This window comes from Acinonyx jubatus, chromosome B3 (assembly GCF_027475565.1).
Source record: "Acinonyx jubatus isolate Ajub_Pintada_27869175 chromosome B3, VMU_Ajub_asm_v1.0, whole genome shotgun sequence".
NCBI classification, from domain to species: Eukaryota; Metazoa; Chordata; class Mammalia; order Carnivora; family Felidae; genus Acinonyx; species Acinonyx jubatus.
The window spans coordinates 123,414,929-123,441,740 of record NC_069386.1 but is presented as its reverse complement, the minus strand read 5'-3'; the positions used below and the strand labels follow the sequence as shown (position 1 = coordinate 123,441,740).

Sequence of the window (26,812 nt, the reverse complement as noted above, 5' to 3'; positions counted from 1 at the left end):
TGTGTATAGCAGAGGCCTCTGCTCCACCTCGTTTCCAGCACCTGGCATAATTTCCAGCACCGAGAAGATACTCAGAGCTTAAGAACAAATTAAAGATATGGTCTTTACTTTTAACAAGCTCGGGGTCTAGTGGAAGCTAGAATATGGAAAGAAAGAACCTCAGCACGTATGATAAGTACTCTGATAAAATGCTGTCGGATCACAGAGGTGTACATGAGTGATTAACTTTACCTGTATAACTTTATACTACTAAAGAAATTGAATTACAACATTCAGATAGAAAAAAGAGTTGTGCTGAACAGTGGAATTTGGTTGTATTTGCCTTGTTTTTTGCTCACTAGTTAGCTGGCAGTTTTGCAGTAGACTCTTAACATTCCAAGGTTATCATCTCTCAAGACCTTCAGAGATTCTAAGCTAGATACAGAGCTGAGTAGTCAATCAGCCATGTCCACTAAGTTGACCCACCCTTAAATCGTCCCTACAGAAAATTGATGCTGACCCTTTCATGTTCCCCATTTATTTTAAATCATGTATTTTTGTCTTCAGATTCTAATCATTAGAATGCACAGTATTAAATCCATGAATACCAGAGGTGCTCTTCATGTTTAGAGTTCTTTCTTATCTTTTCAGCTTTGACCGCCATCGAAGGCACAGCACATGGGGAGCCCTGCCACTTCCCTTTCCTGTTCCTGGATAAGGAATACGATGAATGTACATCAGATGGGAGGGAAGATGGCAGATTATGGTGTGCTACAACCTATGACTACAAGGCAGATGAAAAGTGGGGCTTTTGTGAAAGTAAGTATTGTTCAGTAGGAGGCGTGTCCACATTGCTCTAGGTCTTGCATAACATTTTTAAGGCTTTTTTCTAGCCATCCTTTTCCCACCTTGATCAGAAGTGGTCAGTGCTGATGACATAGTTATGGTCCTAAAGACTAGACTTATGAGTAGGAAGCTTGCAGTGTACTTACTTCCAGGCTGTCACTTGGGCGGTGTATCCCACTCGTGTTTTATTTAGAGGTGATTTTCCGTTGGTGTGCACAGGTTGTCCCGTAAACCCTCGGGCAGGCTGCTAAATTAATTAATGTAAAACATTTTTTGGCAATGACGGAAACAGAACATTATGTTGAAGGTTAATTAATAGCACTTAGAAGAAAAATAATACCTTTTTAAAATAACTTTGAGTGGAATGTGCTGTGCTAAGGGAATATTTGGTAGATACAGTATATTTAACTGCCTGAAACGTTAATGTCAGTATTGCCTCTAAAGGCAAGCCGTGTTTTCAGGTAAAACTTTCTGTCAAAGAACAACAGAAAACCTTGAACATACCTCCTTTGTTACCAGGTAACATTTTCAAAGTACTGGTTCTGATAGAATATTTAGGCATTCCTTAGAGATATCACCAAATATAGTCTACCTTCAGATGTGGGCCAGTATGATTTAGGTATTCCTGTTTAATACATCAAATTTTGTTGTTATATTACAAGAAGTAGTCTCTTCTATTTCTATAAATATTCCTAACAAAATATTCAAATGTCTCTTGATGAGTTCTAGATTTCTACTAAAATGCTCCAGTATAGTAGCAAAATAATTTGGGACATCTATACCAATGCTATGATTTCCAGTGTTATATCACTACACTGGGAAGTACAGAGAACTTGAATATTAAATCAAGATCTCTGTTTAATAAAAATCCTTTTTATTTTTTGTTATGTAATTAGTCAGATATCTTCTTGTAAAGATGTAACCTTTCAGGTAAGGCTAAAGAGTACTTTGACTACAACAGTATTTTTCTGACTATTGTTTTTTACTCTTCTTCTGTCCTGGTTTTAGCTCACCTTGGTATATAATCATAAGGCCCTCCTGGAATTTTAGTTTGAATTATATAAAAAGTTTTATAATTACTGGCAGGAAAGCACCTTCCAAAAACAGGTTGATAATTGCTTTCTTTACAAGAAAGTGATTTCAATGAGTTTTTTTTTTTTTTTTAAGTCCTCTTTTGTCAGATAAAGGCCACACACAAAAACCATGTGTCTTTAAAGTCAGATTTGGAAATAGTGAAATATTGTGTTTGTATGACTACCCAACAGAAAATATATACTGATGTTTGATACATAACTGGTATAAAATTAAAATACATTTAAAAGCATCTGACATTTTGTTTTTAGCTGAAGAAGAGGCTGCTAAAAGACGGCAAATGCAGGAAGCAGAAGTGATGTACCAGACTGGGATGAAAATCCTCAATGGAAGCAATAAGAAAAGCCAAAAACGAGAGTAGGTAGCACTACCAAGTCCATTCCTCCCCTAACACAGGCCATTACTGAGATAGAAAGCTAAAGTGTGGTATTTTTTTCTTTTTGAAGTCTACTCCCAAAGACAGGATTTCTTAAGTTGTACTATAAGAAAACCTACTATGTAATATGGATATTAGGGCCACTACTTTTATCAGATATCAGCTTGTTGGGATTAAAACATTATAAATACTCGTCACAAGAATGAACAATAAGCAAAAGGGAACTGATTAAAGCTGTAATGGTTTCTGAGAGCCAAGAATACCTACACTGTTCAGATTTCAAAATGACATGAAACAAAAGGAATTGTTGTTAGGTGTTTTGTTTTTTTGTTTTTGCTTTGTAATTATCTTGCAGACAAAGACTAGAATTTAGGAATTTGGAAAGAATATGAGATGAGTTGACTGTCTTCCAACATTTTATGTGCCTTACTTTTAGTTTTAGCTGACTTTTGTTATAGTCTGTGCAAAGATTTTAAAAGAAAATTGCCATGGTTATCATTGGATTATTTATTGGATACCACATTATTATAATTTGTCATTGCAAATCTGGATAACTTTCTTAATAGAAATTTTTAAAATTAGACTGTTCTAAAATATTGGAATAACAGAACTGGTACTTTATATAAAAACAAAAGTAGCCAGAATGCTTTCTACATATATAAGTAACACAATTTAGTAGAAATCAAATGTCAGAAGGATTCTATAGAACAGGGAAATTAATTTTTCTGCATTTTAGCTTTTGTAAAAAAAAAAAAAAAAAAGAAAACTTTTTCAAGTTTTTTTTTATTTCAGTAATCTCTACAGCCAATGTGGAGCTCGAACTCAGAACCCCAAGATCAAGAGTTACATGCTTTTCTGACTGAGCCAGCCAGTCGCCCCAGATTTTGTCAAAAAAAAAAAAAAAAAATATATATATATATATATATATTTTAATAGTAGTTCCAAAATATTGCTAATTTGTTTTGTTTTGTTTTTTAATTGCTTATGTTTAAAGAGCCTATCGGTATCTTCAAAAGGCAGCAGGCATGAACCATACCAAGGCCCTGGAGAGAGTGTCATATGCTCTTTTGTTTGGTGATTACCTGACACAGAATATCCAGGCAGCTAAAGAGATGTTTGAGAAACTGACTGAGGAAGGCTCTCCTAAGGGACAAACTGTAAGTGCACTTCCACGGCAGAATTTCTTGGCACACAGCACTTGTTTATTTTCACAGCAGTTTACTCTCGATGGTCTGCCTTCCTTTAGTAAGGATGGCTGCAAGGTAGAATATCTTTAAATACTAATTTTGCAGCAGATCATTTTACCAATCTTCTCGGACAGTCTTTTTCCTTAGTCTGAGAACACTTGTGGTCACTTACGGCGTTCTTGAGGTTGCATCTTACCACAATTATATTTGTAGTTTTCCAAATTCAATCTGTAAAGAGTGAAACATGAAGGTGATTATTTTTTTTTATCTGAAGTCACTCCCCACTGCCCTCTTTCCAAACTTCAGATGCTGCAGCTTTTGGTAATCTTGGTGGTTTTTTAAATGTTCATTATAGTACATGTCCATTATAGGAAACTAGAAATACAAATTAAAAAATACTAAGAAAGTAAGCATCCTATCTGTACCACCCAGATCTGAACATTGGTAACATGTTACTGCATGCACACCCTTCTTGACCTTTCTCTTTGTGTATTTATACTGTGAATTTTTTATTAAAACGAGATGCACAGTCTTCTGTTCCATTACTTGCTCCTCCAGTGAATAGCCCTCACTGCTTCACTCTGGTAAATGTAATACCCACACAGTATTCATAGGGTGTTGAACCAAAACATTTTCTTTATACTTGTTTTGTCCAAAGCAGCATCCAGCCTAGGACTACACTTTATATTTGGTCTTTATTGCTAGCACAGTTCCCACTTTTCTTTCTTGTCTGTGTTAGAAACAGGACCCATTTTTCATCTCTGTTTCCTACAGAGGATGTCACAGCTAAAGGCTGATGAACACAAGGAAAATACTTTTGGCCCAGACTGCCTTATGGGGGGTGTTCTGTATCCCAGACTGCATCACACCAGTTGGTACATGATACCTGCTTAATTCCCCTTGGTAATGGTAAGATTGACAGCTGGATTTAGGGGGTCACCCCATTTCTTTTAAATGCTCTCAATAATTCAGGTTTATTGAAGGTATGGGATATGCTTAAATATAAAATTTCTAGTCACAGAGGAGGTCTGTTTTCAGACTGTGTAAACAATAACAGGAATTGTGACCATAGTTTTCTGTAGGACCGAATACCTAACCAGTCTGCAGCTCTAACATGGTCGTGGTTTAATTTATAAACAGGTTATATGTTAACTGTTCCTCCTTTGTTTTCAAAGCTTTTTTTCCCTTCTTTAAGTCATTTTATATAAAATTCACACATACATTCTTTATCTGCAGACACATTTGGCTCTGAAGTATGGTTTTTCTTCTAAGGCATCTTTTCCCTCTAATAATAGCACCTTACCGTGCCACGGTGCTTTGTTGTACATTGCAAAACACTCTCTCTGTGGTAATTAATTCTAGCTGATGTAACAGACACAGCCCCCAAATCACAGTGGCTCAGCACTACAGAGAGTTATTCCTTGTGCATGCCAGGGTCGGTGCAGTTCCCCTGCCTGCGTCCTGTCTTCCAGATGGTGACTCAGTCAAGGGCTGCTTCTGCCACATAGCTGCAACCGTCTGAAACGTAGGGCTTTGAGCCATCATGAAAGGAGAAGTGAGGGCTGGAGGATTCTCTGGAAAGTTTTTAATGGCCACACCTAAAAATGGTTCACATCTCTTTTTGCCGCATCCTAGACATGTGGCCCCACCCAAGTACAAGGGAGGCTGGGAAATATAAAAGAGCTCATAGATTTTGATGAGCACTGGCACGTGATATATCTGCCTTTCTAACTTTAGCTTATACTTCCGTGTCATCAAGGATTGTCCTCAGAAGGCAAAGATTAGAACCTTACCAATGCATGTTTTGGTTGGTTGGGTTTTTTTTTGTTGTTGTTGTTGTTTTTAATGAAAAAGTGTGTGTGCTTTAGCATTGTAAAGTGACCTTTCTCTGTTGACCCCTTCAACTTGACCCTTGCTGCCCCTTTTTATTGCTAGGATAGTTTATCTTGGTAGTCTCTTACCATTTTCATTGTGTTTTCTCCTTTGCTAGGTAATGTGTTGATCATTATATCATTATAGGGGCTGTTTGGTTCTCAAAATAGCTATTGATCAAGATAAAGTAAAAGCCACGTTTGTGTTCAGCTTTGTTTTTCTAGTTAATATTTTACTAAGTTGTCTTTAATCTTCAAGGTAGACTATTTGTTTAAAGTTGTATTTCATTGTGTAAAACCTTGAATGCATTTCTGAGTCACTTTAATTCCACAGTTGTACATACTTGGGGATTCAAGTCTTTCGGCATCTAAAGATTGTTGCGTCTTTTCGTAGTTCATAAAACCATGTCTCTGCTGGATACACTTCCACTAGGGAAGAATTCTTACTTTTATCATTTTATTTCAGGCCCTTGGCTTTCTCTATGCCTCTGGACTTGGTGTCAATTCAAGTCAGGCAAAGGTAATAATATGAAAACTTTATCATGTGCAACAATTTGAATTGGGTCAGTGTGTGCCTATGATCAGTTAAGTGTCTTTTGTTCTTTCACAGGCCCTCGTGTATTACACTTTTGGAGCTCTTGGGGGCAACCTGATAGCACACATGGTTTTGGTAAGTAAGATTTCAGGGGAAGACTTAGAAACATTGAGTAGCAGAATGTTTGGGTTTTGAGGAGCCATAACTTTTCTAGCTTTCATGAACAAGATCTGCTTATATTCATTCAGATCAAATATTCAGTTGAACGTCCTTTAAATTCTTATTAACAGATATAACACTTGAATCTACATGTGGATGAAAATTTGTAGAGTCCACAGTTTTTCTTTAAAATGATTAGTTTGGCTGATTGCCCTTAAAATAGAGATCTGATAAATGGCTCTTTTTTTTTTTTTTTTTCTGTAAGTTGGAAGCTTGTTTGTCAGAATCATTTCCTAGGTTGAGTTTTCACAGATTTTACATTTAAGTTGATTTTCCATTGAACATTGATTTGTTTTACATTTATATTCACATGAGTAAGGAGATCATTACAGTACAAGAATCACCTAGAAAGGCACTTAATTCACACTGGTGTCAGAAGGAGAGGTTAAAGGAAAGAGGTTAAAAGAAAGTTTCTTTCTGAGGAAAGAAACAAAGTAACTTTTGAGGGATAAACAGTAGTGAGTGAATAGAAGTGGAAGGGCATCCATATAGCAGAAGCAATATATACAGAGGGACAGCGACAAGAAAACATGGTGCTTGCAAGAAAATACAAGCTTTTTAGTGGCTGGAGAGGAGAATGCCAGGAAGTGCATCAGGAATCACGTAAGTGAACTCTACATCCTGCCAAGGAGCTTGGACCTTGTCTGTGACAGACACAAACTGCTGAAGTAGTTAAAGCCACTGAAAAACAAGGATGTTGCTCTAGCTTTCTGAAACATTCCTCACTAGTTCTGAAGCTTTTTTTCCCATTGGTTTTTTCATCTGTGGTCACATTTATTCCTCAAACAGTAATTGAAAAGTTGCTTTTAGATGAATTTTCCAGAAATTTGAAGCATTTATTTTTGTGTGGCAAAAGTATGTTAAATATTTTTTACGGATAACCTTTTTTAATTTACCAATCTTCTTAAATAATGGCTACAGGATAAAAACATGAAATATTATACACGTAATTATACGATAATGCCCTAAGGATTGTGACAGTTGTAAAGTTGAGTCTGTGCTAAACGACTCAAGAGGCTCTACTTTGCGTCTAATGTTCTTTATAATTCACTATCTTCCCCCTCATTCTGAAATCATTTTTTGCTGGTGTCTTTGCCTGCATCCAGTAATCGTTTGTTTTCCCTGTTTTGCTAATTGTTGCTTCTTTGCTGGTTTAGTAAATCAACCCTGTTTTGGTTAAAATCCTGTCTAAAATAAGATTATGTGTTCTTAGCAAGAGCCCAAGTAATTTTCTTTTACACATTAGATACGCAGAGTTCATGCATAAGGTTCATGACATCTGTTTTGATTTCTGTGGGAACTTCATTATTTCCTAGTGCTTAGCTATAGTCTAGTTGTTGGAGTTGCCAAACTTAAAACTCAGGATGAATGAGGTGGTGATGTACTGGGATCAAGGAACCATAGAATTACATCCTGAGTGCAGGTGGCTTTCTTTGTTACAACGAGAGCTCCAGTGAAACTGCAGGCTTCTCACCAGAGATTGTCTCACAGGGTTACCGGTACTGGGCCGGCATCGGAGTCCTCCAGAGCTGTGAATCGGCACTGACTCACTATCGTCTTGTTGCCAATCATGGTATCTATTTTTTTTTTTTTTTTTTGCCTTTCACCGTATCAAAAGAAACAAAAACCAAAATGGATTTAACTTTAAATACATCTATTTTTGTTGTACTACTTGAAATAACCGTGACTGACTCTCTTAAGTGGAATGGTCTTTACCCTAGTTGACTAAGAACTTGTGTGTGTATGTGCACATGTGCTTTGGATTCCACTTCTTAAATAGTTTGTCGAAAAAACTAGGCTTCTGTAGATTACTATTTTGTAATCTGTAGATTACTGTTTGCATAAGGTCTGTCAACATTTGGCAGCTGAAATGATACTTTTTTCTGTGGAACAATGCTTCTGATCTTCCTCCATGTTATTACTTCGTCCCCTTGTTTCAGTTGCTAGTGACATCTCACTGACAGGAGGCTCAGTAGTACAGAGAATACGGCTGCCTGACGAGGTGGAAAATCCAGGAATGAATAGTGGAATGCTGGAAGAAGATTTGATTCAGTATTATCAGTTCCTAGCTGAAAAAGGTGATGTACAGGCACAGGTATGTATTTAAACATCTCACGGTATATCTTACTTCATTTTATATTATAGTCTCGGGCAAGAACTTACATCTATTAGAAACATTTTTATTGCTCTGAGCGATTATTAACTATATATTAGAATCACCGGAGGAGCTTTTTTTGTTTTCTTTAGAGTATAGGACTCTTCGTACTTTAAAAAAAGTTCCATTTGGGGGGCGCCTGGGTGGCGCAGTCAGTTAAGCATCGACTCTTGATCTCAGCTCAGGTCATGATCTCACGGTTCGTAAGTTCAAGCCCCTCATTGGGCTGTGTGCTGATGGCGTGGAGACTGCTAGGGATTCTCTCTCTCCTTTTCTCTAATCCTGCCTGGCTTATGTGCTCACTCTCTCTCTCAAATAAACTTTAAAAAAAAAAAAAAAGACATTTCCATTTCCGTTAGGATTCATCTGGGATGTAGACTAGGCATGTGTTCCTAGAAGCTGGCCCCGTGATTGCACCACAGTTGAAAACCATTGCTTGAAAAGAGCAGAGTTTTACAGATGATGAGGCTCTTATTAGAGTCCTCAAGGATGAAAACTGCTACTTTTTTTAAACAGAAAGTCTCTGGAACATTTATAATTTCAGATGCCCTTCAGAGCCATTTACTGTTCATGTTTCCTTTGCTTGTCGTAGACCATAATTTCCTCAAGGTCATCAACTGAAGTAGCCCAGTTCAATGCAAATTGTACAGTATATCAATCAAAACACCATGTATAATTTGTTATTTCATGGATTATTTGATAATCCTAAAACAAAAAGGAGAACTTCAACATCTTCCTGTTTTTTTCTATGAAATTTAACAGATCTTTTCTGATTTAGAAATTTAGAGATAAACATTAGATGCTTTTTGAGAACAATTAATTTTGAGACTTAACAGAAGGGAATCTTAGGTTTAAAAAACAAAACAAACAAACAAACAGAAAAACGGGCCACCTGGATGGTTCAGTCGGTTAAGCGTCCAACTTCAGCTCCAGTCGTGATCTCACAGTTCGTTAAGTTCAAGCCCCGCATCCAGCTGTCTGCTGTCAGCACAGAGCCCACTTCAGATCCTCTCTCCCCCTCTCTTTCTGCCCTTCCTCTGCTCTTTTTCTCTCTCTTTCAAAAATAAATATTAAAAATTTTTTAAATTTAAAAGAAAACCTGCAGTGGAATATCTAAATCTTAGCTTATGGAAATTATAATAGTTATCTTGTCTAATTAAACATCTTTCTTTTATATGAGAAACCAGTTAAAATTCAAAACCATCTAAATGCCTCAAAATAGGGAACTACTTATTTCAAATATGACACTTCCGTGTGATGGAATTTTATGCAACCATTAAAAAACTATGTAGAATATAGAATACTTCAGTGTATTCAGTGGAAAACTCAAGTGAAAAAAATCCATATGTGGTATTATGTATCATTTACTTCTTTTTACTACTTGAATTATGACCTTAATATAGAAAAGTACATAAATCTGAAGCATACAGCCCCCTGAATTATCACCAAGTGAGCATCCTGTGTAGCACAGCTAGCATCCCGGAGCCCCCTCTTCCCCAGGGGTAACCCACTGAACTGACTTCTAACACTATGGATTGGTTTGGCCTGGTTTTGAATTTTATGTGGAAAAAAAAAAAAATCCTACATATTTTTTGGAATCAGCTTGTTTTGCTCAGCATTGTTTATGAAATCAATCCATGTGTTTTCATGTAGCTGTAATTCATTTACATTACCCTGTGGTTATTTCATTGTATAAAATCCCACAGCTTACCTACCCACTTTACTCCTCCCCAGATTTGGGCTATTGCAAATAATGCTCTGTGCATATTCTCTTGCATGTCTTATGCCAGTACTGTCTTAAATTTCTGTAGCTTTAATGGATCTTGATATCTGGTAGAATACATTCTCCCGCTGTCATATTCTCAATATTCTCTCATATATTCATATGTGACCCATGTGTAAATTTAGAAGTGAATTGCTTAGTTTTCATATAAATGGGGATTTTCTCCTTTTTTGTTGAGTTCTAGCTTAATCCACCATGGTCAGAATATACTCTGCATGATTTCAGTTGTTTGAGATGTCCTGACACTTGATTTATGATCCATCACTTGGTCAGTTTAGGCAAATATTGTATGCTGAAGAGAATATGAATTTTCCAGTCTTTGGGTATAGTGTTCTTTGTGTGTCAGTTGAGTCATGTTTCTTAGTGCTATTGTTCACATCTTGTGAATCCTTACTGAATTTGTCTGCTTTTTCTGTCCAGTGCTGAGACAGTATTGTTTAAATTTCCCATTGTGATGTGGATTTGTCTCTGTCTTCTTGTATTTCTGTCAATTTTGATTTATGTATTTTAGGCCAGGTGGAGTGCACTTAAACTTAATATTGTTATCTTTTTGTTAAACTAGTTTGCACATCATGAAATGTTCTCTTTTTATGTCAAGAAATATTTTTTGCTTTTGTACTCTGCCTGCTTCTAGCTATGCCACTTTCTTTTGGTTAGTATTTACATGGAGTATCTTCTGTATTCTTTTGTATTCAACTTCTTGTGCTTAAGATACGTCTCTTGGAAGCATCAGAAGACTACTTTTATATCTTTATCCATTCTGACAGTCTTTTAGTTGAAAGTAGTTTGTGATATATTCAAGTTTAAATTTTCTATCATGCTTGCCTTCTTTCCTTATGCTTTTCCATGCTTCTTTATCTCTCCTCTCTTACCTTCTTTTGGTTTGAGTGTTTTTGCTGTTGCTTCTCCTCCCTTCTACTAATGTGATAGTTGGACTTTGTTTTACTACTCTTTTATCAAAGTTTAGTATGAATGAGCACTTTTTACCATTTCTTGGACAGTGCAAACTTTAGAGTACTCTGTATGTTTTAATTCTGTCAATTTTTGAATTCCACAAGATATTATTTTATACAGTCCATATAATTTAGATTACTCACAAATTTAACTTTCCATTGCTCTTTATTTCTTACTGCATCTTTAGGCTTCCCAGGATAAATTTCCTACCTCCTAAAGCACATCCTTTAGTGTTTCCTTTAGAGTAGGTTCCCTGGTGACAAGTTCAGTTTTAGTTTGCCTGCAATAAATGTTTTATTTCAGAAAGATGCCTTGTAATAATTAAAAGCAGGCATTTTCAGTTCTTAGAAAATGTAGGTTAAAGTAGAGTAATATCTTCAGGAGTTAAGACTAAGTCTTTAAATTTTTGAATGATGAACAGAAACCTTTTTGTAATTGTAATTACACACCAGATGCTACCATTTACTTCTCATTTTTGTTAATTTTCAGGTTGGTCTAGGACAACTGCATCTGCATGGAGGCCGTGGAGTAGAACAAAATCATCAGGTAACTTTCCTATTCCCGGGGCTTTGCACTTCATGTCGTAGATGGAAATGATACCCCAGATGTATTTCTTGTCAGTCAATGACAATATCAAGTTTGTGTTATTTAGATAATCTTCACAAACCATCTTTTAAGATCCAACTAACCCCTGAGAAAGCTGAAGACTAAAAATGTGATTATACCTCATAGTGGTGGGAAAGGCTTTTTTAATTCTGAAACCTAGTTCTCAATACTGCCAAAAATACACACACAGTGTCTTGGTTTCCTATAGGTATGTGATAGAAGTATGTCTTAAAACTCCCATTAGAAAATATTTTAGGGGCGCCTGGGTGGCGCAGTCGGTTAAGCGTCCGACTTCAGCCAGGTCACGATCTCGCGGTCCGTGAGTTCGAGCCCCACATCAGGCTCTGGGCTGATGGCTCAGAGCCTGGAGCCTGTTTCCGATTCTGTGTCTCCCTCTCTCTCTGCCCCTCCCCTGTTCATGCTCTGTCTCTCTCTGTCCCAAAAATAAATAAATGTTGAAAGAAAAAAAAAAAAATCAAAAAAAAAAAAAAAGAAAATATTTTAGGGGCACTTGGGTGGCTCAGTTGGTTCAGCATCCAGCTTCAGCTCAGGTCATGATCTCGCAGTTCATGAGTTCAAGCCCCACATCGGGCTGTGTCCTGGCAGCTCAGAGCCTGGCTCCTGCTTCGGATTCCGTGTCTCCCTCTCTCTCTGCCCCTTCCCGGTTGCACTCTATCACTGTCTCTCAAAAATAAATAAACATTAAAGAAACAAAAGAAAATATTTCATAGAACTGAGGAACAGTCATTGTTGAGGTTGTGAGCAGTTAAGGAATATACAACTATAGCAGTCAGGTCTATATCCAGTCACCAGCTTTTGTCTGCTTTATGCCTGAAATCTCTCTCATCTCTTCCCTTCTATCAGTATACCTACCACTTGTGTGAATCATCTCCTGCTTGCATTTGCTAAGCAGTAGCCTGTATTTGTAAGCCACACACCTGATACTATGTTCCCTTGCTTAAAACTCTTGAGTGCTCCATAATTGCCAGTCACTTAAAGACCAAAACCTGGCCTTTTGAGTCACAGGCACATGGACCTTTTCTCAGGTTTTTGAAAATATCAAGAACCTCCCTATCCCCGGATTTCTGGAATACTAGTCTCTCTGTATAGAGTGAATATTATTCTACTTCCTTTCTTTATGTAACTAATTCCTCCTTATCCTGAAGAATTCAATTCCAGTGTCTCTTACCCCAAAATATCTCCCTGGACCCCTAACCCCACTCCAGGAATAGGTCATGTACCACAGTTACAGTTTCTGAAAATCTGTATTTATGGCCCTTTCCCATTGTAAATGTGTTAATTATATAATTAAGTTGTTTCCTCTGCTAGAACTAAGTTGCAAAAGAGCATGGACTTTGCCACTTTATTCCCAGCATCTGACAATATCTAGTACATAGTGCTTGATAAATGTTTGTCAGACTAATAATTGTTATTCTGCCATAACAGTTAAATATTCTAATTAAGGGTATTTCATTCCCATATCCCATCAACTTTAAGAATTAGATAAGAGTACACTTAAAACTATACCAGATACCCATGCTTTGTTACTATTTATTTTTAATTTTTTTTCCAGACAGCATTTTGACAGCTTTCATTGTCTATAGGTCTTTAAAATGTATATCATTAGGCCAGATGAATCAGTTAATAAAAATGTCAGGTACAGAATTCTGGATGGTGAGTTTGCTGCATACCTTTTATACAAGTTTTGGAATATTCTTGGTGTATGGTACCGACTTGTGAAACATTCACACAGTGATCAATTTTTTCAGTACCTTCACAGAAGAAATAAACTGAGTTCCCAATATATAACTGCATTAACTCAACAAATATCTGTTGCTTTAGGTGACCCAAGGGAAAAAGCAAGGGAGATCAAGGAAGGGAGTGATCCATAAGTTCAGGGCAAGATAGTGTAGCTTAGCCTAGAATGGTGGTAGTGGGGGATGGTAGGTGGATTCAAGAGGAATTTGGTAGTGAAAGTTACAGGACTCAGTGATGGATTGGATATGAGATTCGGCAGGTGGCGGGGGGCGGGGGGGGGGTTACCTTAAGCAGCCAAGAGATGTCATGTTGCTATTTACTTAAACTGAGATAACTGCAATATTACAAGATTTTTTAAATGTTCCTGAAATAATTATTTTGGTTAAAAGCCAAAGGCAGATAGATTCGATAAAAACTAATTATCTTAATAAATTCTTTTCTCACAGAGAGCATTTGACTACTTCAATTTAGCAGCCAATGCTGGTAATTCACATGCTATGGCCTTCTTGGGAAAGGTACTGTATGTCCTGTGAACATATTATGTAACAGCAAGAGGTGTTTGCATAATAAGCACATGTTGTATTTAGGATCTACAGTTTACCAAAAATAAAGTGGAAATGAGGTTTCTAATACAAGGATGTTGTGTCTTGTGGCAAAGTAAGAAAAACTTCCTTTTTCATTATTTTGAAAACAAATACAGTATAAACCAATGGGTATTTTCATCTATAACAAATCCTAAGGTTAGGATGCTCAGAATAAATATGTCACAGAAATTCTTGCAAATAGAAAAATCTCAGCAGTGTTTGCCACATAATTGCAGCAAGTTATTTGGGGCCTGAGAACTTTACATTCAGACATCCCATCTATTGTAGCATAGAAATTGGTATTCCTCATATATTTTTGTTTAAGCATTAATTTTCTATTCTTCTTTCTTTTGGCCCTTTCATCATGTTCCATATGTGGTACTCTGATCATTCAGTGTTTGAAACCTTTTAGTTCTTTCTTTTCCTGAACTTAAGACCTACCCCTTATCTTACCCTGGGGACAATAGTGGTGGAAGAGAAATGGAAGCAGATATTGGTAATAACACTCCTTTTTTCTCATTTAATCACTGATCCCAAGCAATTTATCAACCACTTGACTGCCTTGGGATAGAGTGAGAGAAAAGATTCACCTTGAGTTAAAGATTCCCCTCTTGAGATTGATCCGTGAGCTGATTTTAATGTATTCATATTTATAGAGAAGTCATAATGTGATATGACAAAGAATATATAATAATGCTAAAATGTTTACTTTTAATGCTTTGCTTTTAATTCTAAAATATCCTGTGGGGAATTTTAAACTTTGTTGAAAGATTTCATGATCTCTCACAAACACCAGAATGAGATGAGCTAGAAATACATTATAGGAGAGACGGTTATAGCTCATAATAAAATTAGCCTTTGTTTTGTAGATGTATTCAGAAGGAAGTGATATTGTCCCACAGAGTAACGAGACAGCTCTTCACTACTTTAAGAAAGCTGCTGACATGGTAAGATCTCATGACTTACCATATTGAAATGTGTGCCATATTATTATTTTAGTAAGTTTATTATACTGAAGGATTAGTCATAACCAACTCATGCCTCAAATTATTGAAAGCACCTGTGATTTGTGTGAATGGATTGGCTAGAAAAAAACATTCCCAATAAAAGGCATTTTATTGGTTGGGCAGGGTGGATAGAGAAGACCAAATTATTGAATATTAAGCCTCTGTTTCAATTTCATTGAGAAGTTTCCTGATTAAGGAAATACTGATTTTAGTAATGCAATTGAAAGTCATATAATCTACCCTATTTGTATTGCAATTTGAGGCTTAAAACTTACACAACTAGGTACTTTCAATCTTAAATACATAATTTAGACTTTCTTTGGCCCAGAGAAAACTACATATGAATTTTTAAGACCCCGTATGCCTCCAGTGTGTGTACTTATCTCCTTGCCAACTACATGTTACTTTAGTTCTAAATGTCAGTTGAGTATTTCCCAAAGGAGTGCTGTGACACTTTTTAAAAGATGCCTCTGTCCCTATTAGTTTAGATTGAATTTTAGATTTTTCTCTTGCAGGTCCCAAAACAGTGATTATCTTTGTTCTGTGAGACTCCAGTAACCTTTAGCATATCTTTGCCACCTGATCCCAGTGTTGCTTTTTACCTGGTTGTTGACTTGACACCATAGCATCTTCCTTCTTTATTGGGGAGGGTGATTACCAATGAAAAACTACAAAAAAAAAGTGATATACTTTTTGGGATGCCTGCGTGGTTCATTTGGTTAAGCGTCCAACTTGTGCTCAGGTTGTGATCTCACAGTTCATGAGTTCAAGCCCCGCATCAGACTCTGTGCTGACAGATCAGAGCCTGGAGCCTGCTTCGGATTCTGTGTCTCTCTCTCTCTCTGCCCCTCCCCCACTTGCACTCTGTCTCTCAAAAATTAATAAACATTTAAAAAAACAAAATAAAATACTACCTATTAAAAAAAGTGTTTAAAAAAGTGACCTACTTTTAGTTTAATAAAAAAGAAACACATTAGTCATGTTTTCTATCATAACTCATGGAACAGATGGTCATAAGTCACCAAATTCTAATTCTAGATAAATTTACTATTTGCTCTTTTTCCGCAAATTATTGACCCCCAAATCTCTAAAAGCATTACATTTAGCCTGATGGGAAGGAGAATTTTGAATTGAAAAATCCAGTGACATTTTTTGAATATGTTTGTAAATTATTTCTTTTGCATTCATTTATTCTTGCCTAGTTTCTTAATGAATCCATTCACCCTTTTTTCTCGGTTTGCAGGGCAACCCAGTCGGTCAGAGTGGACTCGGAATGGCTTACCTCTACGGGAGAGGAGTTCAAGTTGTAAGTTTTCAGTGTAACATTCTGACTTAAACAAGCAGTCAGCTGGTGAGTTGGAGAAATATAACTAGCTTCCAGCCTGGGTGAAATCCTTTCTTTATAACCAGAGCTGAACCTTTTCCTGTTCTCTGACTTTGGCTGCTTACCAACCTTCACCCCGCACCTGCCATATGACTGCCTTCTTCGAATAGCTCTGTCTCTGGCACCTTTTCTAAAGGTGTGAAGCTGCTTCTCATTCTTCTGTCTATGCTGTCTACTCTCCAAGACTTAAGCTTCTCCCTCTCTACTTCTTCACTCAAGGCTAAGAAAATGCTTGTCCCTCCCATTTAGGAGAAAAGCTTTCTGTTCTATTCTTTGCTCTTCTCTTCTCTCCAGTCCTTCACTGCAAAGCCAGGTTTCTCCAAAAAATGAACTATTAGTGGCTACCACTCACTCATTAGCTCTTAGAGTTAGGCTTCTGCCTCACGTAACTGCTCTATGCAGATCACCAGTAACCTCCTAAGGGTCAACACCTGTTGACTTTTTGGCTCTACATCACTTGAACTCTTTCCTGCCTGGAATTCTGCAAGTTCTCTTGCTTTTCCTAAGCCATTGCTTCTTATTCTTCTCTACTACTTCCTCATGGTTGCCCCTGGATTCTCAATGCTGTCCTCTTCTCTTCACTTTATGAACCCTCCAAGTAGTATGTTTTTAATTGGGCCTGAAACTAAGCATTAGGTTTAAGATTCTAATCTGTAGGTGTTCCCTAGCACAGAAACCAGTATAGCTTGGTCTCATTTTGATTCTTTTTAGTCATTTTAGGACACTAAAGTTCAGTAGTGATCTTTTAGTTTCTCTCTGTGGATACGTAGGGTATTTGAAATCTAATAATCATATAGTGCTTGATAAGTTACACAGGAAAAGAATGAATAAAGAGAATAATTTTCCTTATTTAAGGAAATCAGAAAAATTAAGGTTTAGAAAAGATTTGTCGGTTAATAGGAAAGATTGTTTCTTAGGTCCTGATCTTGTGTTTCACTGGTGGTGTGTATGCTTTCTGAGAATGAACACAGCAAATTGTTTCACAAAAACTCTTACTTGCTTTCCTTTAGTCTTAAATATTTAAGTCCCTCTGTGACTTAAAGTAGACTACCCTCTGTATATTATGAAAACTTAGAAGGTAGTCTTTTTAATGGCTCTTTGAGAATATCCTCTGTGTGTTTTGTTGACTCTTTTTAATAAATGAATCTCCTAACTTCTAAGTATATCAGCCTTTTGAGCTTTCTTATCATGTGATCATGTGACCTCTTTTCCTACAGAATTATGATCTGGCACTAAAGTATTTCCAGAAAGCTGCTGAACAAGGCTGGGTGGATGGGCAGCTGCAGCTTGGCTCTATGTACTACAGTAAGTAATACTGGAATTAAATGCTTCATCCACCAACATCGAAATTGCCTATTTTCCATCAGATACCACTTTGATGTGGAAACGAGAGCTGTCGCATTCGGGCTGATTAATGTTCTCCCATTTCAGTAATTTGTGCATCTTGTTTTTCATGGTAAATTAGGTTCATCTGTATTAATATACAAATCTGTATTGTTAAGGTTCCCATCTTTCCTGAGTAAGAATTCTGAGTTTCATTTGATTTTACTCATTATATAAGGCTGCTCTCATGCTTCAGTTAAATCTTATTTAAAACTATTTCTGACCTTTCATGTGATTTTCCTTACAGATGGCATTGGCGTCAAGAGGGATTATAAACAGGCCTTGAAGTATTTTAACTTAGCTTCTCAGGGAGGCCACATCTTGGCTTTCTATAACCTAGCACAGATGCATGCCAGCGGCACAGGTGTGATGCGATCGTGTCACACGGCAGTGGAGGTAAGGGCTGTTCTACCAGCTCGTACACAGGAACTTCATTTTCCCAGGAGGAAAGTCTGTCGTTTTAATTATCGTTTTCTTTGCATGATTTCTTCTACAGTAGAAAGAGATTCGACCTAATAGCTTGGATACACTGAGGGAAGACACTGAGAGTCTGTGTGTCACCCTCATGCTTATTTGTTTCATTTGGGTCTCCACGTTTGTAAGGACAGTGGATGTTGTCTGCAGTCTCTCTAGCACCTCCTAGACAGTATCTGAGCACCACGAGGTCTGTGTCGAATGAATGTTGCAAAAGGCAATGCTGATGTCTTCTAAATGGAACTTTTCCTCTTTAGCTCTCTCATAACTGGCACTGCAGAGTGGCATTTGCTAAATGCTTAGCACAGTTTCTAAACCTCTCTGTGTTTCAGTTCCCTCGGTTGTAAAATGGGCCTATTAATAAGACTTATTTCATAGAGTGTCCCCCGTGAACCTCATGGGAGCTGTAAGGGAGTTTCTGTACGTACTGTACATAAAGCACAAGAACAGTGCCTGGTGGGGGTAATAGTATATAATTGTTTACTATTATTTTTATAAACCTGCTCTAAAGACTAACTGAAATCTTCAAGTAAATATCCCAGACTTTTATATATATTTAATAAAGTTGCCAGAGATTCAAAGAGGTAGCTTAATAATCAATCACTTGTAGCCAAAGTGCAAAAATGATATTCTGGCATATGTTCCTTGTTTTGTTACTGGTTTTTTTTTTTTCCTGTTCTCACAGTTGTTTAAGAATGTGTGTGAACGAGGCCGGTGGTCGGAGAGGCTAATGACTGCCTATAACAGCTATAAAGATGGCGACTACAACGCCGCGGTGATCCAGTACCTCCTGCTGGCCGAACAAGGCTATGAAGTGGCACAGAGCAACGCAGCCTTCATTCTCGATCAGAGTAAGGTTCACTTTCATTCTGCCTTGGGTTTAGACTGTGAAGGCTCATGTCAGGTAGCTCATTTTTATTTTAAAGAGAAAACCCACAAAGAAACTTCTTTATTGTTGTAAGTAGACCTTAACATCGCACGTGCTGGAGTACTTTACCTCAGCTCCCTAAGCCATCAAAGTTAGTTTTGCAATTAGCGTTGATGTAGAAATCAATTTGCCATTTTTCACAAAATTAACTGCTTTCAGTAAACACATTTTTCAAAATACAGCAGATAGAAGAACCTCATTTTTCCAGTGGTCTGTAGATCCCTAGAAGTGGCTCCATGGTTACTGTCCGATTAGTTCTGTGGATAAAACACGTTGCAGAAAGTAGTGTTGTCCTGCTTACAGTGATTCTTTTGAACTCGGTATTTCCTTCTAATACTTGTTTAATTTCAATACAATACTTTGGTCATTTAATACTTGTTATATCCCAGTTATGCTCCACATATCCACCCTAGCTTGTAAATGAAGCCTAAAAGTCTAGTGCCTTTCCTTAAATGCCTAAGGTGTATTTATTTCATCTTCCCTGTAGGAGAAGCAACCATTGTAGGTGAGAATGAAACTTACCCCAGAGCTTTGCTGCACTGGAACAGGGCTGCCTCCCAAGGTGAGTAGCCCACTCATTCTAGGGCAAGAGTTTCACCCAGGGATCTTTCTGTACTGTTTTTGTTTTGTTTTTGAATCTCCCATAAAAACTAAATAATGTCATTCATCAACATACTAACTGTTGCTTAAGTTGCATCGTGATTTATCTATTCTTAAAACGGAAGTTCTAGTCACAGGGTTTCTAAATTATTGAATTGTGATTGGTCATTTATATCACATTATGGTTTATTCTTTGATTTTTTGTTTGAAGCCAGTTATATTGCATAAAATGAGAATCACATGGAATATATAATAAAATATTAGTCTAAAACCCAAAAAGAGTTCAACCTTTCCCCATCTTTTTTTGTTTGACTATTTTATTCTCACACATACTCCTCTCAACAGTGCCTGGCTATCCCTTCTTCAAACCTAAACAATGGTCCAGTTGAACTACTTTAAAATGTAAATGGCAGAATATTACTCAGCCATCAAAAAGAATGAAATCTGGCCATTTGCAGTGACATAGATGGAGCTAGAATGTATTAAGCTAAGCAAAATAAGCCAACCAGAGAAAGATAAATACCATATGATTTCACTCGTATGTGGAATTTAAGAAATAAAACAGATGAATTTATGGGAAGAGGGGGACAAAGAGAAGAGAAGAAAACAAGCCACAAGAGACTCTTGGCGATAGAGAACAAACTGAGGGTTGATGGAGGCAGGTAGGTGGGAGATGGGCTAGATGGGTGATGGGCATTAAGGAGGGCGCTTGTTATGATGAGCACTGGGTGTTGTATATGATGAATCACTGAATTCTACTCCTGAAACCAACATTGTACTATATGTTAACTAACTAGAATTTAAATTTAAAAAAAAAAAGGAAAAGAAAGTATAAATGGCATGATAGACTAGAACATGCTCATTTGAAGAGTACTGTTGTGACATGGGGAGTACCACCCACCTTGTTATACCTCTCCCTGTTGCAAAACCTGCTTCAGAAGAGCAATACCTCTAGTTTCAATCTTCATTGAATTTATAGCTTGGCTGAAGGATTTGTTATAAAGTTTACATACTACCAATTAAAATTGTGTTTTATGTAAGTAAGCATGTTAACAGTAGGAGAAACAACAATTTGGTCCATTTTAAACGCACTTTATTTACTGGCAGTTTTGCATTTAATTTTTGTTTAAGGCTATACGGTGGCTAGAATTAAGCTTGGAGACTATCATTTCTATGGATTTGGCACTGACGTAGACTACGAGACTGCGTTCATTCATTATCGTCTGGCATCCGAGCAGCAACACAGCGCACAAGCCATGTTTAATCTGGGGTATATGCATGAGAAAGGACTGGGCATTAAACAGGTGAGGCTGGCTTCAAAACAAATGTTAGAATGATGTAATTGTGATTTGGGGGAAACGTCTGCATTTATTTCTAGAAAATAGGCTTGCTTTTGGAATGTGCTCCAATTTTAGGTACTAAGTTATGAGGCAGTTTTGTAATATTTCAGAAGCCCGCCCTTGCACCTCTCCCATCGTCAGACATACGCATGTTGCTGTCACATGCACACTGCTTTATGTACGATAAGCCAAAAGCAGAGTCGTGGAAATGGAAATATGGTGCTGCCTCGATCAGCAACTCCTTGTTTGAGAAACTATCTGTCCATCTTCAGCCAAATTCTGTTCTTTGTAAAGTATTTTGAAATGAAGTAAGATGTTTGCTACTGACAAACGTATTTCTGACTCTTATACCTTCCTAATGGAGTCTAATATTCTTTAGAGCCATGGTCTTAACTTTTTGCCTATATGCCCTTAAGAGAATTTTGAACAACTGTGTTTTGTCCTGCACATTTTTATTTATTTTAATTTTTTTTGTTTTTAAATTAGGGTGACCTCAAACAGGGGTAGAGGGACAGAGGGAGAGAGAGAGAAAATCCCAAGCAGGCTCCACACTGAGTGTGGAGACCAACGCAGGGCTCGATCCCATGACCCTGGGATCATGATCTGAACCAAAATCGAGAGTAGGACACTCAACCGACTGAGCCACCCAGGCACCCCTTTCCTGCACGTATTTAATTTGACATTTAAAATTTTTCATCATAAGCTTCAGAAGCTCTGAGTTCTACCTATTTTAAGCATCAACCCTTTTTTTTAAATAAAATGACTAAGTTACTCCAAATAACAAAACGTTGATACCCTCATCATTAATTTTTTTAAAAACACAGCAAATTTATTAAATGAAAATTGTGTCTTTTCCTTTTCTTCCTGAATTCATATTTTCAAGTCATTGTTTTCATAGATTTGCATGTAAATGTAATGTTTTTAATGCTTAGATATTTTACTGATCAATCATACTTACGTGAAACAAAGTATGTAAATTCAAATTTTGAATTTTATTTCCTATGATTATAGGCTCTAAGTGTTAAGAAAAATTCATAAGATACTAGCCATAGTTGGTTAATTATCAATACAATATTGAACAAATCAACATAATACTGTGAATTTCACTAAAATTTTACTTTCTGTGATAATTATTAAAAATGCATTTTTTAATGAGTTGAATGGAGCATCTTTTAAAAATTAGTTTAGGGGCGCCTGGGTGGCTCAGTCGGTTGGGCGTCCGACTTCAGCTCAGATCACGATCTCGCAGTCCGTGAGTTCGAGCCCCGCATCAGGCTCTGGGCTGATGGCTCAGAGCCTGGAGCCTGTTTCCGATTCTGTGTCTCCCTCTCTCTCTGCCCCTCCCCCGTTAATGCTCTGTCTCTCTCTGTCTCAAAAATAAATAAAGGTTAAAAAAAAAAAATTTTTTTAAAAATTAGTTTAAGTATCATTGAGTAAATTTAGCATTCATTTCCTTTTTTTTTTTTTTTTAAAGTTTATTTTGAGAGTGTGAGAGAGTGTGAATGGGGTAGGGACAGAGAGAGAGAACCCCAAGCAGGCTCCATGCCATCAGCACAAAGCCCAACACAGGGCTCGATCTCAAGAGTTGGACACTTAATCAACTGAGCCATCCAGGCGCCCCTCATTTTATAAATGTATGGCTGGAACCTTGTTCACATAAACAAGTATATGGGAATTGGGGAGAATTTTATTATAGCAAGGTCACTTAGTTCTTTAAACTGCTTTTGAGTTGCTTGCTGTTTTCCTTCAGGCTGCTACACAAAATACCATAGGGTGGCTTAAATAATAGAATTTCTCACAGTTCTGGAGGCTGAGAAGTTGAAGTTCAGGGTGGCAGCAGGTTTGGTGTCTGGCGAGGAGGCCCTGTTTCCTGGTCAGAGACACTGTCCTCTGGCTTTTGTCCTCATCTGATGAGCAACGAGCAGGAGAGAAGCAGCAAGTACTTAGGGATTCTTTAAGGATGCTCATCTCATTCATGAAAGCTCTACTCCTTTAACCTCATCTAATCCTAATAACCTCTCAAAGACCTCACTTCCTAATCCCAACCATCACATGAGGGAGAATAGAGTTTCCACATAGAAATTTAGCAGGAGGATGGGACACATTTAGTCTATAACATATGCCAAAAATCAGAGTGATCTGTCACTGACACTTTGGTTAGGTCCCCCTTCAATCTTGTTGGAAAGTGGAGACTTGGAAAGGATACATTTATTTATTCCCTTGTCACTGGAGTCATTCATTTTCTAGTTTCTGTGGAGAATGCTGCAAGGCTTTACCTAGGTTTATCAGATAACTAATTATATTCCTCTTCATCACTTAGAGACACTTTGTTGACCTAGTGTGCTTAAGGGCAAGTTACTCATTTTCATTTTGCTAATGCACCATTTTTTGTCAAAGTGCCTTTTATTTTACCACATTTGAATATGTATTTTAATCCCAATATGTAAATTTTCATATTTTACATTTATGTTACTATTAGATACCTGAATATAGTTTTATCAAGACTCTGGAACTGCAGATGGAGTACATTCAGTTTGTGGAAGATCTCTGCCATGTTGACCAAGCTACCAGAGCCTCTCTTAATTGGCAGACCACTCAGCTAGGTCAGACTTTGCCTCCATCAGCAAGACTGACTTCATTTTTTTTAATTCAAATAAAATTAATGTGTGTTTGATGACTAATAAAGATTACACATAGTTGTGGTTGTTTTGGGATACACTTCATAATAATTTACTGAAAGCAATCAAAATTAAAGTGATAGAACTCTGACAGTCTGCTTTTATAATAGATTAGAAACCAAGAAAATTAATTAGTGTGCATTCTCATAATGTAATTTGCAATATAATGTTATATGTAGCTTATATAAATTCTTGTCAATAAAGACGATGATAAAGAGCATAGTATTCCTTTGATAAGAATGGGGAGGACAGAACTCAGGGATGCAGCTTTTAGGAATAATTAATCATGTGTAAAGAAATGATTCCATTAGTTTCATTCCATGATTATCCATGATCATCTTTTCTTATTTTTTCCCAATTTTAAAAGAAGGAAACTTACATACTACTAAAAACTATCAATCCAGCATGTAGTACAGCTAGAAAAATATTAAGGATTAAATGAGGATTGGTGTTACACAGAGTAAATAATTCAGGATGTGATTGATAAGATTTAGTTACCCCTTTGAATCATCCACACAAAAGTCTATGTTGTCACATAAAGTTTGATCCATGATCTTGAAGAATGTGGCAGTCCAGAAAAAAACTTGTTACCTTTTTTTTTTTTGAACCAAAGACACTGACTCTACCAGTACTGTTGTTGGTTGGAAGGTGCCCTTTTTCACTAACGACACCCCCTAGGGACAGTATAGGGAAGAGCTGACAGTAACTGCTTACACTGAACTATGTGGAAAGGTCCTTTTTCATGTTTAGCCTTTCTTTCCCATGTCTCATGGAATTCTTGCCTTGGAGTTTGGTATCCTTTGACAGTAGTCAGGGCATGGAGAAAGGGACATTGTTAAATGAAAATTTCACTGTGTCTCCCCATGCCATTCAACATTTATCTGAATGCAGAGCACTCGGTCTGGGCCCGGATTCATAATGACTCGTTTCACCCCTTACGGAAATATGTCTAAGGCAGGAAACCCAGCATGCAGGTCCCTTAACACTATCCATGCAAGTACCATTTGAAACATCTTGAGCATATTACCAGTTTGAGGATCACTGCTCCAGGCTGAAACCTGAATTGCTTACACTGACTGAAGTTTTAAGAAACTTACTTAACTTGACCCAGAACTTGAGACTTCTAGGTTCCCCCCGGGAGTCTTCAGAGTGACAGTGTTATGCATACACAGCAAGTAGGATGTCAGACAGGAGGAGCAGGAGTTAAACCTTAACATTGTTCAGTTAGATTTTTCAAAATTAAGCCATTAGATGATTAAAGAAATATTACCTAATTAAAGGTGGGGTTTATCCTTTTAGGTAAGGGAAATTTTAAAATGAAAACTTGAAAGGTAAAGTCAATGCTCTGAATGCACAAACTGATATAATATGACTATATAAACTAAATAATATTATTTTACTTATTGTACCAAGAGATGAATTTTGGTTTATTTCCTGTATTATAGGATATTCACCTTGCAAAACGTTTTTATGACATGGCGGCTGAAGCCAGCCCAGACGCACAGGTACCAGTCTTCCTAGCACTATGCAAACTGGCTGTGGTGTATTTCTTGCAGTACATCCGGGAGACAAACGTAAGTGTTCCGTGCCTCTTTTAATTAAAATATAAGTGATATAAGCTGTTCGGTCCAGAAGTTTTTATTGGAAAAGTTCAGGGAGAAGGGAGGGGTGTCTTCAGGGGTCTGGTGCTTTCCCTTCTGCCCCAGATGAAGGACCAGGAGATCGCATCAGCTGTGGGGTGAACATAGCCACAGAGCAGCATGTTTTCAGGAACCATTTGACAGTAGCTCCAGGTGCTAAAGCAGTTTCCACTGATGCAGGTGTTTTCTGGCTCAGAGAAAACCGAGACCAACCCTTGGCGATTTGAAGGAGTGGTTAACTAAATTCAGTAAACATTAAATCAGGTAACTGCCTGGCAGTGACTCAGACCAGACCCTTCAAAAGGGAGAAGGAGAATCTGAGAACTTGCCCAGGCTGTTGTACTTCAGATTGTGCTATTAGCAAGAAACATGTTAAAAACACGTCTCGAACTTTGTTCTCTAAAAATACCTTGAACTACTTTAAATAAGCTCATGGTGGAACCTAGACAAGAGGTGGGTTCCCCATTCCTTTCAAAACTGCTGACCTTATTTACCAGTATTTCTGTGTAGGTGCTCTTGGGTTCTCCAGTTTTACATTTTGTTAACTGTACTTCCTTATAATGGATTAACTGGAACAGGATTTAACTCCGAAAGTCCTGAAATGTGTGCAGAAACAAGGGCTACAAAACTTGAATTTACTCCAGACCAGTACAGGATAATGTTTCAGTCTTTCATTAACATCTTTCAGAACAGGTTGATACACCGTTTCATATTAGATTCCAGAAAGGGCTTTTCCTCCTATGTGATACAGGTGGAAAGGGTGATGTTCCTTTTCGCAGCCCTGTCTGGTGTACTGAGGTCCTCCCCGCATAGGGCTCCGAAGGACTGGAGGTGTTGGACTCCGTCCTCCTGGTTGCTTACACACTTGTAATGGCACCTTTAGAACTGTTTGGTGGCCTGAGCCAGACGCGCCGTACCCTCCACTAGTGGAAACAGTCTTTGTTCCTTTCACTGAAAAGCTAACAGTGTGGCAGCCTGCTGTTTTTCTCTCGGGGCTATTTCAGACCCTTGTCTCTCACAGTTTGTAAGACTAAGAACTGTTAGTTACAGACTAGGATTTAGTCACGCCTTATACCATACTAAGTGTATCCTATCTTTGTTGTTTTTTTAATACAGAAGTATAAAGAAGACAATAAATGCTCCATAAGCCTACCACCTAGATATTCCAACCAAAAGAAAAGAGTTACCAAGTATTGATGGTGAGAAAGTCAGTGCAGAAAAGACAAAAATCCCCTATCACAGGTCCCACCCCAGGAAACACAGTTAATAGTTTCTTAGAATCTTTTTCCAGGAAAATTTAGCACCTGCATCTACAAATCTATATTATGGGGACCTTTTAAATATAATTTTAGTTAAATATAAAGGATTATACCGCATGTTGACTTCCTTCGTAGGTAAGTAGCAGTCAGGAAATTTCAGGAGTAACTTCTCTT

At 37.4% G+C, this 26,812-nt stretch overlaps 1 protein-coding gene across 1 annotated transcript in view; it reads left to right on the top strand.

Annotated features, from left to right (window-relative positions):
* The window catches only part of SEL1L (SEL1L adaptor subunit of ERAD E3 ubiquitin ligase), a 52,855-nt gene that overhangs the window by 21,203 nt on the left and 4,840 nt on the right, over nucleotides 1–26,812 (top strand). The window contains exons 4-20 of the mRNA XM_015081765.3: nucleotides 631–798; nucleotides 2,169–2,274; nucleotides 3,288–3,450; nucleotides 5,818–5,871; nucleotides 5,962–6,021; nucleotides 7,597–7,678; nucleotides 8,046–8,200; nucleotides 11,487–11,543; nucleotides 13,808–13,876; nucleotides 14,815–14,892; nucleotides 16,196–16,258; nucleotides 17,554–17,641; nucleotides 17,967–18,115; nucleotides 18,879–19,044; nucleotides 19,609–19,683; nucleotides 20,853–21,025; nucleotides 25,185–25,313. Coding sequence (XP_014937251.1) covers nucleotides 631–798; nucleotides 2,169–2,274; nucleotides 3,288–3,450; nucleotides 5,818–5,871; nucleotides 5,962–6,021; nucleotides 7,597–7,678; nucleotides 8,046–8,200; nucleotides 11,487–11,543; nucleotides 13,808–13,876; nucleotides 14,815–14,892; nucleotides 16,196–16,258; nucleotides 17,554–17,641; nucleotides 17,967–18,115; nucleotides 18,879–19,044; nucleotides 19,609–19,683; nucleotides 20,853–21,025; nucleotides 25,185–25,313 — 1,835 coding nt within the window. The remainder of the gene's footprint in view (nucleotides 1–630; nucleotides 799–2,168; nucleotides 2,275–3,287; nucleotides 3,451–5,817; nucleotides 5,872–5,961; nucleotides 6,022–7,596; nucleotides 7,679–8,045; nucleotides 8,201–11,486; nucleotides 11,544–13,807; nucleotides 13,877–14,814; nucleotides 14,893–16,195; nucleotides 16,259–17,553; nucleotides 17,642–17,966; nucleotides 18,116–18,878; nucleotides 19,045–19,608; nucleotides 19,684–20,852; nucleotides 21,026–25,184; nucleotides 25,314–26,812) is intronic.